Below are 16,280 nucleotides of genomic sequence, written 5' to 3' on the forward strand. Positions count from 1 at the left end.
TCGTAGAAATTGAGCCTCAAATATCCAATCTCCAGTAAGTGTCCAGCATATCCTATTCTCTCCTCACCCCCCGCCCCCCCAAAAAAAAATCTTCGTAGAATATTAAATCAAGAAAAGAAACTAGAGATTCTAACTCCCAATCATTTATGACTAATAATTTTTTTTTGTTGGTATGTAAAATAGAAAAGCAAATAATCGTGGTGTGTATGGCTCTAATAAAACTAATATAACCCAATGAATATTACCATTAGACCAATGGCTCATTAGACCATGCAACTTAATACAACTCTGCAAATGCCTCCTTTGGAACAGTCCCCACACCATAAACCTTGCAAAAATCAAATGCAACTGCCATTGACTCCTCAAATTTAATGATCCAGATAATTTCCCCCAACCATTCCTAATATGCTTCAATAGGTTTACCCCAAAAGGACCATTTAATCCATCTGAATACCAACCTCCCTACGTACTTCCACACCTTTTATCCTCCACTCCTCCCCAAAGTGCATCTGCCTCCACTGCATAACGCCATAGCCATTTCCCAACAATACCTGATTAAACATTACCATGCTTCTGATTCCCCATCTCCCCAAAGAAAATCTCACTATAATTTATCAATTTGATACCAATACCAACTGGAAACTTGAAAATGCTTTTGTTCAAAAACTTGGACAGGAGATTTTATACCATTCACTTCTAGCTATTCTAGGAAAGCACTAGAATTGAAGCAATTCCTTTCAAAAATCCGCATATGAGCTTCAACTATTGCAGTCATTTTTTACGCAAAGCCACAGACCAATTTTGCTTTGATACCACCCTAAGAAGCACACACACTCCAAAATCCCATACGTGTAATTTTTATTATTATTTTATATTCCTTTGATTTTAGATATACTGTTAAAGATTTTGATGGTGTTTATTTATTTTAAAAACCCAAAATAAACCTAAAATATGCCTATAAATAAATAAAATATACCTACCTATATATTAATCAATTATTTGTCCTATTCTCATTGTGGCATGTCCTAATTTTTCAAGAATTTCCATATCGCCATGTTTTATATTTTTTTGTGTACATGTTAGTGTCAGTGTCCATTCTTCTTAGATACCACTTGATGCAGTCAGATAATGCTGCAAGTATTATATGTTTGCTGTGAAACGGTAGATACAACTTTAAACCACTGGAAATGGAATAACCCTATAAATTAGAAGAGTTTTTCTAGTCAAAGATAGCCAGCCTTCTTCAATTTTCATTCCTCTTTTATAGAGAATACAAGCCTAACTTAATTTTGATGTTCTCAAAATCAATTCCTTTCATAAGTTCCTAGATATGAAATTAAGACTCTACCAATCCTTGTTGACTCCACATATATTTAAGTTCCCAAAATATGCAAATCAAGGGTTGTGTTAGAATAATGGTTAAATGATTAAATTCACCATTTCCTATTAGCTTAAGCTTTTAGGACAAGTGATAGTTTAACATGGTATCAAAGCAGGTGATCCTAAATTCGAACCAAATCTCCACTATACTTCCCATTTAAAAAAGTTAAAAATTTCACATGTGGGGCCCTATGGGTGTGTTAGAATAATGGTTAAATGAGTGAGTTCACCCATTTATGTCAACTTAACCTTTTAGCACAATTGGTAGTTTATCAAGCTAATTACTTACCTAACATTACCCCATTAAAGATTTTATGGTTGGTTTTTCTAGGAAGATTAATTAGAGGGCTGCATCATCCACCTTTACAATTTTCCTTCTCAAAATTTCACATTACTCATTACACATTAGATCAAGTCTAAGATATTTGACTACATCAATTATCACCACTTTTCCTCCATTCAGGGAAAAAAAAAAAGGATAAACAACCACATAAATGGGGCCATTAAACAGTTATTCAAAGCTTGCTACCTCAAATTTAATGTGGGTGTGTGTATATATATATTTATATATATTATCATCAGAATATAGGACATTAGTCTTAATCAGACCACAAAGCTCTCTCTCTTTCTTTTTATTTATTTATTTATTTTTAAATTTAAGATGGAAAGAAGGAAACAGGATCAATTTCCTAAACATATGGTCCAGTCAATATTTGAGTGTCAGAAAAGAACATCTGAGAGCTCCATGTCAGATTTGTAGTAGGAAATAGCTGGCTGGTTAACTTCCTACTAGAAATTCAAATATTAGATCTTAAGTACTTACTATGTGTGCTTCAGATCCAGATTTTAAGGAGGGAAACACAAGATGGTAAAGATCTTTGGTTGATGTTAAGGCACTAGCTTCTCTAATCATTGGTGGACATGAACATAAAAACATTGCATACATCAGCCACTGATCCAGTTTGCTCTCTGCATCTTGTGACTGATGAGCCTTTCCACCCAACTCAACAGGTGTGATATGAGCAAGACGTTCCATAACCTCTTTCCTGCAAATAAAGATTGTGTTAAAAGAAGATCCTGGAATTGTAATTTGTGAATTTGATTTAACCTGAAGATCTTGAGCAGAAACTAGAAAGCAAATGTGCAGACTAAGTATTTTGTGGACAAATTAGTAGCAAATCAACCCTCATGAGATTTTGTAGTTTCCATGTCAAATTACTTTTCTCATTAATTGCTGTAAACTGTTCATTTTAAGTCACAGAACCTAACAGTTAACACACATGAAAACATGTTCCCAAATGTCACAAACTAGAGAACCATATAAAAATTTTATTTTAGGCCACCCATAAAATATGAGAGATTTAACACTCCTTTTGTTTCAGTGTAAACACTTTCCAAAAAATGTTCTCTGCATTTTCTGGTGTTTAGTATGTCAGAAATCTGTCGCAACAGATAAAATTTTCCAAAGTCAACAGAAAATAACCCAAAAGAGGAGGAAAATGTTTTCTGCTTCTGATTCTTTGGCGCCCCCACAAGTTTCCATTCATTTGTGCCTCCACCTCCATCACCCCCACCACTACATCTACATGAAATATTACTGATTTTCCATGCAAGTCAAGTAGCTGAAAATGTTCACTGGATCTTTTTCAAAGTTGCAACCAAACATAGGAAAACAATTCACTTTCCCCAGGAAACATGTTTCTACCGAAACAAATGAAGTATAACAAGGAACATTTTTTCTGCTTATCTACCACATCAAGCCAACAAAAATAATAATAATAAAAAGTAAAGAAAAGAAAGAAACTTTGTTGCCAATATTATTTTTATCATGAAGATTTAATGTTGAGGACAACACGTGTGCCAAGAGATCAAGTCAGCATTGGGCAGAAGCAAGCCTTGAGAAGAATATGAAAACACTTACTTTGCTTCCTGAACAGAGTCTGGGCAAAGCTCAGCAGCATATTTGACAAGCTCACTTAGACACCGAGCCCATCTATTTTTATCAGGGCTGTCAAATATTATAGACTGAAGTGTCACATCAGGAGGAATAGCATCAGAATCTCGTCTCATATCAAAAGGACGACCAGAATCCCAATAGCAGCTCTGAACAATGTCATCCTGTCATGTCCAAAGATCAAGTTCGAATTATGATCAGGAAGTGATATGGGAAAACTTAAGATTTAAGGAAATACAGGAGCAAAAGATGGGGAAATAGAAAAGTATATCCCACCCCATGTTCTTCCAGGACGTCAATTACAAATATTGGTTCAGCATCATATTTCAAACTATGATCTGGTTGTTCACGTAGTGTTAGGTCCCGTATGTCATTCCTTAAAGCGCGAACACACCGAAGTAGTTCAAGTGCTGTATGCCTAATCTGGCTATCTACAGAACTAAGGAAGATAAGCCCAACTGCATTTATTTCCGATGCGCGGAACTCAATTGCTTCTGATTGGTGGAAAGGAGGCTTCTTGGCCAACTGATTTACATGCCCAACGTGCTTTGCATCTTGAGCATCACATTCCAGTCTATCATCTAATAAACAAGCTCTCCAGAAACGCATGAGTTCCAGCAGACGTCCCAATGATGTTGAAATGAGAAGAGGGAATTCATCGGGAAGCCTTAGGACAAAGTTGGCCATTCCTTTCATAACTGCAAAGCGACGGTGGGGAAGGTATCTTACAATCCGGTTCAGTACCTGCGCTGCTTCCTCACGAACACCTGGATCAATACTTATGCCATGTTGAGGTATTATCTCAGTGATTTTATCACTTCGGCCAACTTCTTCAATCAAATATGGAATGCACTTCAGTACTGACCGGAAAAGATGTCCTTGAGACTTTTCCTTCGTTACAGCATCTGGAAAGAATAAAATTCAATTAGCATGTGCCACTGCAGGAACCAAAACATAAATGTAAGCAATTTAAGCATAACTATACAGTAAACAGATAACCAAGAACTTAAAGCACTTAATCAACAGCTTTATGAATCGCTTGCATTTAATTTTATTTATTTCTATGAGGTGAGAAAGCTCTATTAAACAAATTGTGTTGAACCTGGTCCATTTGGGGTATGTACATCCAAAGGGCTTGCAAACCTCAAATTGAGCTCAGGCTTGGCCCATTCACATCAGATAGAAATGGACTACATTGATACATTCATCAATTATAATGAAATCAAAATCATAATTTTTCCCAGGAAACATATACCAATAAAAATGATAATAAGTCTAACAAAAGGAAAAGAAAAGAAAACATGATGAAAATACAATTATTTAGCAGATCAAATCAAAATATCTAAATCAAGATTTCCATGTCCTTTTTAAATTAAGGTTACCAGATACCAAAACTTGCATCAGACTGGTTCTACAATAGACAAAAAAGAAAATTACCTATGGTGGTCTTTGAAGAAGTTAGAAGAGCTTGACTATAGGTTCTATGACAAGACCTTAAAATTGACTCAATTGCAGCCTTTACTTTTGGAATGTAGTGGCCGATATCGTGTTCTGTTCAACAAAAGTCAGATGAAGTCCAATCAGCCCTTGAGATATGAAAATATAACTATATAACAATAATCAAGGTCTATGACCATTTTTCAGCTACCTTTAAAGATTTCCAAGCCAACACGCTTGCTTAAAGGGGACATAACAATGGCAAGCAAAGCACGAAGACCAATCACCTTTGCTTCACTTGAACTATCTTGCTTCAGCAATTCTAATATCATATGGTTCATGGCAAAATCAAGATTATGTTCTGCTATAGTCACACAGAATTCTACAAGTTTATCATGTTGGACATCCTGAGTAAGCATCCCTTTCCTCAGAACTGTTAAGAGTTGAGAGGTTACACTGTCTAAGTAGTCCCATATACGATTTGTGGCCTGGTTAGCCGCATGAACACTCAAGTAAAACCTCAAAACACGATGAAGACAGTCCAAGGCCATGTAACGATGGTTCTTGTCCTGCATGATTAACCCAAATTTTGTTATATGGCTAAAAACTCAAAATGTAATTCCATATGGATATGGCTGACAGATAAACAAGACAAGACATTATAGAAGGACACAGAATATTAAATCATATCACCATATCCACACTTTCTTTGTTCCCCCGTACTAAATGCCAAATAGTTAAACTTACTCTAAGATGCTTGTAGAGTTGCTCCATATGAGGGCTTAGATTATTGTGGAATATTTGAGGATCACCAAGACAGAGAAGAAGAGTCACCAAAGGGTAACCAACCTAACACATAAAAATAGTTAGTGGGGATTAAAAAAACTATAAACACAAGTAGGAGCTTTTTTTTTGGGGAGGGGGGGGGGGGGGTGGGGGTGCAAATTAATTAAGAAATGAAAAGAGAGAAAAAAAGATGATATGAACTTTAAAAAAAAATCAGTTTTTTTCTCTTTAAATAAATTTTGAAGTTGATTGACGATGGATTTATAAAATTTGGGTTGGAAATTTTCTTCTAGTGCTTGGTGCTGATTCCAAGCAGTCTAGGTACTCATTCCTAGGTTCTATTTTCCTATTTTCAACATTTGGTGCAGATTACAGGCAAACCCTCAGTGATAGATCCTATCCTGTTTTGATCTTCCTTTGTTTCCAAACACAACTTGTCATCTTAGAATCTATTGTCCTACATCAAATTGCCATATCTAAGAAAACATCAATCCACCACAGCCACTGTTACACAAGAGCCACAACCACAAAAACCCCTCTTCACCAACGTAAAACAACGACATAGAACCCTTCACCCAGTTGCCTTCATTGAGCCATCGCAAAGCCCCCCACCACCCCCCCCTAAAAAAAATCTGTTGAGCCTACCCAGGAGTTCATTGAAAGTTGATGGAAGCCCCACAATCCCACATCGGTCAAATCAAGCCTTCAACCAAGGCCATAAAAGCCTCCACACCACCTCCAACCAACTGGGCTCCCCAATCAGGCCCCTAAGCCCTGCAACTGGTCTCTAAGAAGCACCAGCAATCTTGAATGCCAATCACAAGGCACCTTGTCATCACAGCCAAAGGTTCGGCTGTGTAATTCAACATTTGGGATTTCCTATTGTCAATTAGACTTAGGGTTTAGTCCTACTAGTTAATAAAAGAATTTGTTTATAAGTATATATTTCATTAATTAAAAGAAAATAGGCATAACCCACATATACAGAAAGTATACAATAGGTACACCACCATCAAGCATTGATGGTACAACTATCAAGAATCTCAAATGAAGAACTAAAGGACAACAAACCCAAAACATTTATCCACTCAAACATTTATTCAATGGTCTGGTGCTGATCGAAGCCAACCCTAGGCGTTCATTCCTATGTTTTTTTCCTCTTGCTTGGTATTGATTCCAAGCAAGCCTAGGTTTTGATTCCTAGGGAATTACAAAGTAATTAAAGGAAGCTCGTTTTGGAAGAAATATTTATATAAAATTAGCCATATAAGCACCTAGGGAAAATCAATTCCATTATTTTCATCCCTCCTCCAGAAGAAGATCAAAGCTATTAAGAAAGGTAAAAGGAAGGTACACTGTAACAAAACTGAAAACAGGACATGTGTGACTTCATAGATTCATTGGAATCATGAGTTTTCTCCAACCAGAAGACAACGATGCAAGATGCTGGAATTTGATTTTTTTACTTTATATTTAATTTTAAATCAGAGGCATTATTGCAATTTTATTTCTAGCGGGGCATTAATTATCACATATTGGGTTATATAATGGGTCTCTTATGCTATTGGATCAATTACATTGTGTTTTTTATAGTTTTCTAGTTTGGACCTAGTGATCTAAGCTCATCAAGTCTAATTCCTATTACGGGTAGAATTCAGATTGTAATGCTTTCTTTTCCATCGCATATGTTTTCCAAAAATTTCAGAAGCTATGAAGCTTTTGATGGCGGTTTGTGTAATGCAACCTTAATCGAAGGTGTAATATCAAGGAAGCCCTAGGTGTGATGCTTAGGATCACTACGTGTGAGGTTTAGACAGTATATTCTCTTTCCTTTTTCTTTTTAACTTTGAGCAATTTTCCATCAGTATCAGACCTGATTTTACTTCAATAGCTCTCTCTCAAATCCATTCCCATGAAACACTTCCATCCAACCTAAGAAGACCAACCCAGCTATTGTTCTTGGGTCACAGTTCCTAATGCTGGAACAGCAACCCAAACCCTAGTTATCTTTGTTTCATGTCCAAACTCTACCCTTCCCTTGCCCAGTTAGAAATACTAAATTTCATAATATTTTCCAGCCTTCCCCACCACGAACCCTAGACCTAGCTATCCTAAAATTCCACAATGAGCCTACTGTCCTGCATCAGTTTGGTATCAGAGTTTTTGCCGAACGTCATATTTTACTTAATGACACAAACTGATTAGAAGGTAAAATTAAACAGAATTTTTTTTTTGACGAGTAAAATTAAACAGAATATGAAACTTGTGAAGGTAGCAATTTCCGCATCTCAGATGAAAAACAAACAGAACCTTGGAAAAAAAAAAAAAGGGAGTTACGTTTTCTAAGATCCACTTACAGCAAAATGTTTGCTCTGTTTATCCATCCAATGCATGAGCTGCAATCTTATTCGTCCAACAGCCTCATACCATAGGGAAAGTGCAGCATCTACACCTGGAGGTGGCCACTGGCCTTTTCCACCATCTGCAAGGGGTGCTAGGATGCTTGAAAGCATATTACAGAGTGCATGGTGAAGCTCACTTTTGCGTTTGTGTGGAGCACGGTTAAGAGGATTTGCTTTTGCGACAAAGGAAGCAGAAGCATTCAGTCCACCTTCTGTCTTAACCTGGCAATTACCTTATTGTTAAAGCATTGTCTTTTTCATGCCATTTTCACCAAAAAAAAAAAACCTTACACATACCCCAAGCTTTAGGTAGCGCATCCCATTAATGATGCTAAGGGTTTCACTTCGGGCAACACTAGTGTCAATCCGACGTGTATTGAGTTCCATGAAAAAGCGCTCAGTCACAGAACTAAATCTGTAATAGGAAAGGGAAAGAACCATAAATTTAAATATGATCTACTCCAGAGATACAGAACTAAACATTGACGGTTGCTCCCATCTCACATTCATACTATGACTACCCAATCAACTAATGTATGCAACGAGAAGCATATTTCTTTTGGTTAGTAGAAGCATTCTATGGTCAAAATATAACTCTTTACTTTCTTTCTTCTTCTTTTTTTCTTCTTTTTATTTTGGCTGAATTAGTTCTTTACTTATAATCATATTTTAAAATCTTTCAGAACAACCCGTCTGATCAGCAAAACACAAATTCTACCAGACATGACAATATGGAGCTGAGGGTAAGCATCAAATTATTGAGAATACTATTATTAGTAATCTAAATCATTTTTAAACCATGATTTAGACATATACTATATAAGGCCATGAAAATTAAAAAAAAAAAAAAAAACTGTCATGACAAACAGGCAGCCATGTAACAACTTGGTACCTCTTCCAGCACAACCCCCAACCCCGCCGAGCCCCCCAAAAAAATGCAGATTATCATAAAGTTGCATTGGTTTCCTCCAATAAGAGAAGCTAGTTCCTGCACACAACTTAATTGTGTGTGGTTTAGAAATAAGCTATACTATCATATTTTGTGATGCAGAGGTGGAGCAAATTCTTCATATTCGGTTGTTGTTACTTAGTTTTCGGGCGGTAACAAGTTTGAAGGTCAATGTGCATAAGAGTGAGATGGTTTCAATCGGGGAGGTTGTTGATGTGCATGCCCTGGCAGATATTTTGGGCTGCAGGGTTGGAACTCTGCCTATGTGGTATCTTGGCATACCGTTGGGGGCTTCTCATAATTCCCCTTCAATTTGGAAAAAATTGAGCGAAAGTCAGCTGGGTGGAAGAAACTGTATTTGTCTAAAGGGGGTCGATTGATGTTACTCAAGAGTACACTATCTAGTCTTCCTACTTACTTTCTATCGCTATTCACCATTCCTATTCATGCGGCGAATAAATTTGAAAAGTTGCAGAGGGACTTTCTTTGGAGTGATAGCAAGATTCATTTGGTAGGTTGGGATAAAGTTTGTACGCCTATAGCCAATGGTGGCCTGGGGATAAGGAAACTTACTACTTTCAATAAGGCCTTACTGGGGAAATGGTTGTGGCGGTTTGGGTAGGAAGAGGATTTGTTATGGAGGAGGGTGGTAGCTTCAAAATATGGGGAAGAATGGGGGGGATGGAACTCAAAGCCGAGTAGGGGAGCTCATGGGTGTGGTTTGTGGAGAGGTATTCACATGGGATGGGAGGATTTCAGCAAAAATTGTCAATTTGTTGTTGGGTTGGGGAATAGAGTGAGGTTTTGGCAGGATGGGTGGTAAAGGGATCATCCTTTTCAATTGGCATTCCCAAGATTGTATGGTATTGCCACTGATAAGGAGGTTTTTGTAGAAGCTTCTTTGCTAAGGCTGGGGGTAGAGGAGAGAAGAATTTGGGATGTTCGTTTTATTAGAGAGTTTAATGATTGGGAGACGGATGAAGGGCTGCATTTTCTTCGTATTATGGGAGCCAATACTCCTCCTATGGATGCTGGAGACCGGATGAGATGGAAATTGAAGCCTAATGGGGCTTTTGACGTCCGGTCATATTATAACAAACTAAGGGATTCTACTTCGACTGTCTTTCCTTGGAAAGCTATATGGAGAGTAAAGGCCCCTAGGCGAGTTGCTTTTTTTGTTTGGTGTGTAACTTGGAATAAGATCCTAACGGGAGATAACTTGAGATTGAGGGGCTTGGATTTTGTGGATTAGTGCATTATGTGCCGTCATTGTGGAGAGACGGCAAACCACCTACTTCTTCATTGTGAGATGGCTTCTTGATTATGGAGCTTTGTCTTTATAACTTTTGGTTTGTCTTGGGTTATACCTAGATCGATCCCAAACTTGCTCTTGGCTGGTAGAATTGGTTGGGGAAGCATCCGTCTCAGATTTGGAACTTAGTTCCGTTGTGCATCCTTTAGTGTATTTGGAAGGAACGGAATCATAAGACTTTTGAGGACTTGGATAGCTCCAGTGATCAGATGCTTGCTTCTTTTAGTGGAACTCTTTTTGATTGGTCTCGAGCTTGAGGACTCACGACTAGTGATTCTCTCTTCTTCTTTTCTCTGCTTCCTTTCTCTTTTGTAATTATTCTCTTGTTTGGTTTTCCTTTTTGTTGTTTCTCTGTTTTCTTCTTCTTGTTTTTTCTGGGTTTGCTCTATGTTCTTCATGCATAGAGTAGACTTTTGTATATATACCATTCTTACTTATCAAAAAAAAAAAAAAAAGGAATAGCTGCAATTTATAGGTAGCTCAACTTAGAAATTTCAGACATAATGAAGCAAAAAAGGATGATAATGATGTAATCACAGATACAAGGTATGAATGGCTACTTCAGAGTATTCACCAAGCAATAATTCTATCATTAGGGAAAACAAAAATTTCTTCCTCAAGCTACCCCAAAAGCAAGTCACAACAGGCCATAGATGATGAGACTAAGATATACCATACTTGACCAACATCCAATGATACATAATCATGGAACAACTAAATTCAGTTTGCCAAAAACTATGTAGTCTTATAATAATCCAACTAAGCAGCAATAATTGGATATCTCATAAAGCCAAAATTTTAAAATATGAGGGAATATAAACAGTTAAACACTACAAAGACTACCTGTTTCCAGAACAACTTTCATAACAGTGAAACAATTTTGAATCAGAGCAGAATCTTTAAAAGTTCAAGTTCTAAAGATCCTGATTGGGTTACCTGATGCGAGATAAGGCACCTAAGAGTTGAGCAACCAGGTCCAGAAGAAGTCCCCGCAAATCAACCAACGAGGGATATTCAACCTGACTAACAACCCTGCAATGAGGGTATACTGAATTCATAAGAAGAAATGTATATGTGCACATTATAAACTTCTCAAGGCTTATGATGATGTGTTCATAAAATTCTGAAGTATATGACCCAGTCCATTCTGACCAAATGAAAATATCAAGTTCCTTAATGTCTACAGTACAAGTTTCAGTCTAGATCATAAGATTCATAAGCATGATTGTACTTCAAAATTGACACTAAAAAAATAGTGGGATTTTTTTTTTTGATAAGTAACCAAAAATAGAAAAAGAAAGAGAGATAGAAAACTATCTATCCTTATGGACTATTTGGACTGAACGAAATCGGCGGTCTTTTGAGAATGAGGGGAAAACGGTGGTTCAGTTATTAGAGTCTTGCCAGCGGACCCTCTTCGATTGGTCTCGATGTTGGGGTTTCTCAAATTGTTCTACCCTTACGGATTTTCTTTCTTCTATTAGAATAGATTAGGGGTTGCTTAAGTCTTTTTGTTTCCTTTTCCTTTGTTCACTACCGTGAACTCTTTGTATTGTTCTCGCTTTTCCCTTATTAATAATATTCTCATCTTACTTATCAAAAAAAAAAAACTTCCAATCTGAACAGTAGAACAAACAGCCAATCAACTCCTATTTTTCCCCTTTCCCTTCTTCTAGGTAAGTGATAAAATTCTATTATAGGGTAGAACTAGAACCCTTATGCACACAAGGCATCTTCGAAAGGTACCCTTAAGTGCTAAAGATGAATTTAATAGAAACAGCTGGGAAAGATGATGCAAAACAAAATCAAAACCAAAATGGATGCAAAAATAAAGTTGAAAGAACAGAAAATAAAAGATAATAACATAAGAGTTAACACCTACGCTAGCTTGGAGTTGGCATTAAACTAGAGAGAACAAACCAGGAGTTGGTACCTAGGACTAGCTGGAGTTAGCACTAGACCATTTCCAACAGAAAGTTTATTAATTAATCAAATTGGAAATTTTCTCCATATGAGGTACAATACTGTGCTTATATAGACTATGAATTAAACCTATTTCTTATTCTAATTGACTTAGGAAACCGTAATCATGCTTGAGTTGGGAAATTCCAATTACTGAATTACAAAAATATCATCGGCTCTAGCAAATTAAATAATAATAAAAACTAATAACCTAATCAATTACTAATATCTAGAATAAAATTTAAATGACTAATAAAAATACAATTGACTTCCAAAATTAAATAAGACTAAATTAGAATAAAATTTTCATCATGGTTCTTGCATCATTTTCACATTGATGGAAAAACTTGACCCAAAGTTTTGAAGTGTTGAACGATAAGATTTTGGCACACGGAACTTGCACCAACTCTTGAGTTATCTTTGGCAACATCAAGAATAAAGTATTTGGAGCATGAAGGCTACACGGCAAGTGTCTTTTTTTGTTTGGACGACTGCATGGGGAAAATTTTCACAGGTGATTATTTGAGAAGGGGCTTTACACTTGCGGATTGGTGTTGCCTCTGCCAGTGTAGTGGGGAGAATTTTGATCACCTCCTGTTGCACTGTGGGGAGGTTTCTCGGTTATGGAGTTTTGCTTTTAGATAGGTTCGTGTTACTTGGGTTTTACCCAAGAGGGTTATTGATTTATTGGTAGAATGGAAAAATTGGTTGGGAAAGCACTCTTCAAATATTTGAAATTTGGTACCACATTATGTGATGTGGATTGTTTGGAGGGAGCATAATAATCACATATTTGAAGATTTGGTGCTTACTGGGGATCAGCTCCCAGCTTTATTTGCAAGAAATCTGTTTGATTGGTCTCATGCCCGGATTTGCTTCTAGGGAATCCATTCTGCTATTTTTAGATTTCCTTTCTTCTTGAACATGATTTTGCTCTTCTTTTTTGTTGCTTGTACATATTTTTTTTCTGGCTACTTCATTTCTTAACGAAGTAGTCTTCTCCTTATACAATTTTTCTTACTTATAAAAAAATATAAAAAAAAAATCAATGTGTGTGTTAGAGTTAGTTCTAGTTGTTATTTATTTTAGCATATTAATAAGGGTGTTTTTGTAATCATGTTATAAACCCTAATATAAATATATGCTAAGGTGTGGCCATGATGAGTTGACACCATCAACCTCTTATTTCTTTTTCTCTTTGTCTTTCTATTCTTCTCTTCCTCATTATTCTCTAACCATAAATCTTCATATTTTACAACTTAACTGTGTGCAACCCACATTGCAAATGATACAGCCTTATCTTGAGCCACAAGAAGCACCATTGTATCAATCTTTTCCACTTCATCAAGCCTTTTAACTTCAACCAACATAGAGACTGGATCAGTAGTAGATGCATCTACTCAATATTCACAACACATGTACCCTATGATTTGTTGTTCTCCAACTTAACTTTCTCCTCATCAAGCAGTGGTAAAATCTTCCCTCTCAAGAGTAAGCAACATAACTGACTCTTCAACAAGCTATATCAGATCTGCTACACATAGTTCTGGTATTCCAGCATGTTTTGTAAACGCTACAGTATGGCCCTTCCAGGAAATTCAAAATTACCCTGTTGTATACCCTAGAGCTTTCAAAGAAAGCACAAGGAGTGCCATTGATAAGGATAGAGAATTTAACTATAGAGATGCAAAAAGAAACCCACCTTCTCCATTTTTCAAGAAACCCACAACACTCTCACATGTAAATGAGGAAGCCCCAATTCACATGGTCATATGCCTTTCTACATCCAACTTACACAACACCCCAGGAACTCCTGATTTTATCCTATTATCCAAACATTCATTGGCAATAAGAACGGAATCTAAAATTTGTCTTTCTTTAACAAAAGCATTTTGAGATTCGTACATAATGTCCCCAAGCACCATTTTCAATCTGTTAGCTAAAACTTTGGCAATAATTTTATACACGTCCCCAATCAAACTAATAGGCCTAAAATCCCTTACATCCACTGCATCAGGTTTTTTAGGAATTAAGGAAATGAAGGTGGCATTCAAACTTTTTTCAAATTGAGCATTCTCAAAAAAGTACTGAAAGACTTCCACAAGATTTGTTTTAATAATGACCCAACAAGTCTGGAAAAACGCAACCATCAGGTCTAGGAGCTTTATCTCCATTGAGATCCTTGACCTTGACCACCCCAAAAATCTCCGCTTCCTCAGAGGGCCATTCCAGCCAGCCAGCCTTATCCTTAGAGATTGTGGAAAAATTCAGCACATTTGGGTGAGGGCGATGTAGCTTATCTTTTGAGGAAAGATTCTTATAAAACGGAGTAATACCTTCTTCAATAACTTCCTGATCAAAAATCAACACCCCATCAATTTGAGACTGCAAAAACTGTTGTTCCTCCTATTAGAATTAGCCATCTGGTGAAAAAAAATTTGTATTACTGTCTCCCTCCTTTAACCATAGTACCCTCGAGATTTCTATCGCCAACCAATTTCTTCTAACAAGGCAGTTTTCTCAATTTCCATGCGAATCCTCTCTTTTTTCAAGCTTTTGATTCACAGATAAGGAAACCCTCTCCTCTTTAGAATCCAAGGCATTCAAATCATTCCACAACTTCATTCTCTTAATGGTTACATTGCCAAACTCTGTTTCATTACACTTTTTTAAATCACCCTTTAAAGCTTTCAACTTTGTAGCTAACCTGTAACTGGGAGTACCATAGAAATCATAAGAGTCCCACCAATTTTTTTACCTTCCACACAAAACCCTCCACCTGAAACCACATGTTCTCAAACCGAAATGGCCTACGTCCCTTATGAATATCCCCACCCTCTAGAGAAATCAGAAAGTGGTCTGACAACACTCTTACCATCCGTTTTTTATGAATATTAGGATAATGTTCCTCCCACTCTTGACAAAAGAGACAAAGGTCTATCCTGGAGCTGGACAATGAAAAGGACCAAGTATAACAGCCACCCTCCAAGGGGATATCCATTAACCCATTAATGGAGATGAAATCAGAAAATTTGTGCATACTATAAGTGAAGTTTGCAGCCCCAATCGTTCAGAGGGAAAGCAAATAGCATTGAAATCACCAGCCACACACCATGGTAAACTCCACCAACTATTTAGTCTCGTCAGTTATGGAAGCATCATCGTACTTCTTTTTCAAGTAGTGTTCATAGTCACCGATCTGAGTACTTTGAACTAATCCATACAGACATATGGGGCCCTTCTTGTGTTTCTACTATGAATGGATTCCATTATTTTGTTATATTTATGAATTATTATTCTCGAATGACATGGTTGTTTTTTATAAAAGGGAGATCTGAACTACCTCATATTTTTTGCACACTCTATAATGAAATCTTTGTTCAGTTTAATAAACGCATCAAGATTATATGATCTGATAATGCGTTACAGTATTTCCTTTTATACTGATTGTGGTATCATTCATCAAACTAGTTGTCCTCGTAGCTCCCAACAAAATGGTGTGGTTGAACGAAAACATCGTCATTTACTAGATGTTGCTCACACCTTGTTATTCCATGATATGCTAGTACCAAAACATTTTTGGGGTGATGTTCTTATGGCTTTCCATCTTATTAATCGTATGCCTTCTAATATCTTAAATCATAAGTCTTTGTTTTCACTTTTATATCCTACCTGTTCTCCTTTCCCACTTACTCCTCATGTGTTTGGTTGTGTTGCTTTTGTTCATGTCCTTGATCCTGGTCAAGATAAACTCTCTCCTCAAGCTCGTAAGTGTATTTTCCTTGGATACTCTCTTGCTCAGAAAGGCTACTGTTGTTATAGTCCCAAGTTTCGCCGCTATTTTGTGAGTGTTGATGTTACCTTTTTTGAGTTCACACCATTCTTTTCCTCACGTGGTCAATGTATGTCACATGATCTTATCTCTAATCATGGGGTGAGGTTTCCTTCCCATCTCCTACTTTCCAGTACCTTTGTCTTCTCCTCCTTCTTCTCCTCCTCCAAAACCTTTGGCTTCCCAACCTAATCCTCCCTTGCAGGTTTATTAGTGATCTCAAGATAGGCATGTTGTGTCATATGGCCTTGATGCTACATCTTCTT

At 36.9% G+C, this 16,280-nt stretch overlaps 1 protein-coding gene across 3 annotated transcripts in view; it reads right to left on the reverse strand.

The window, feature by feature from the left end:
* LOC142613822 (uncharacterized) overlaps nucleotides 1-16,280 on the reverse strand; it is a 38,529-nt gene that overhangs the window by 7,608 nt on the left and 14,641 nt on the right. For 2 of the 3 annotated variants that reach the window (XM_075786335.1, XM_075786342.1), the window contains exons 7-15: nucleotides 11,157-11,252; nucleotides 8,257-8,374; nucleotides 7,915-8,181; nucleotides 5,519-5,620; nucleotides 4,983-5,340; nucleotides 4,772-4,885; nucleotides 3,611-4,239; nucleotides 3,302-3,498; nucleotides 2,204-2,426 (exon numbers count right to left, since the gene is read on the reverse strand). In XM_075786335.1, the coding sequence (XP_075642450.1) occupies nucleotides 2,204-2,426; nucleotides 3,302-3,498; nucleotides 3,611-4,239; nucleotides 4,772-4,885; nucleotides 4,983-5,340; nucleotides 5,519-5,620; nucleotides 7,915-8,181; nucleotides 8,257-8,374; nucleotides 11,157-11,252 (2,104 nt within the window). Of the gene's footprint in view, nucleotides 1-2,203; nucleotides 2,427-3,301; nucleotides 3,499-3,610; nucleotides 4,240-4,771; nucleotides 4,886-4,982; nucleotides 5,341-5,518; nucleotides 5,621-7,914; nucleotides 8,182-8,256; nucleotides 8,375-11,156; nucleotides 11,253-16,280 lie in introns of those variants that run through there. The other variant, XM_075786349.1, reaches the window with a different exon arrangement.

Source organism: Castanea sativa, chromosome 1 (assembly GCF_040712315.1).
Source record: "Castanea sativa cultivar Marrone di Chiusa Pesio chromosome 1, ASM4071231v1".
Classification (NCBI taxonomy): Eukaryota; Viridiplantae; Streptophyta; class Magnoliopsida; order Fagales; family Fagaceae; genus Castanea; species Castanea sativa.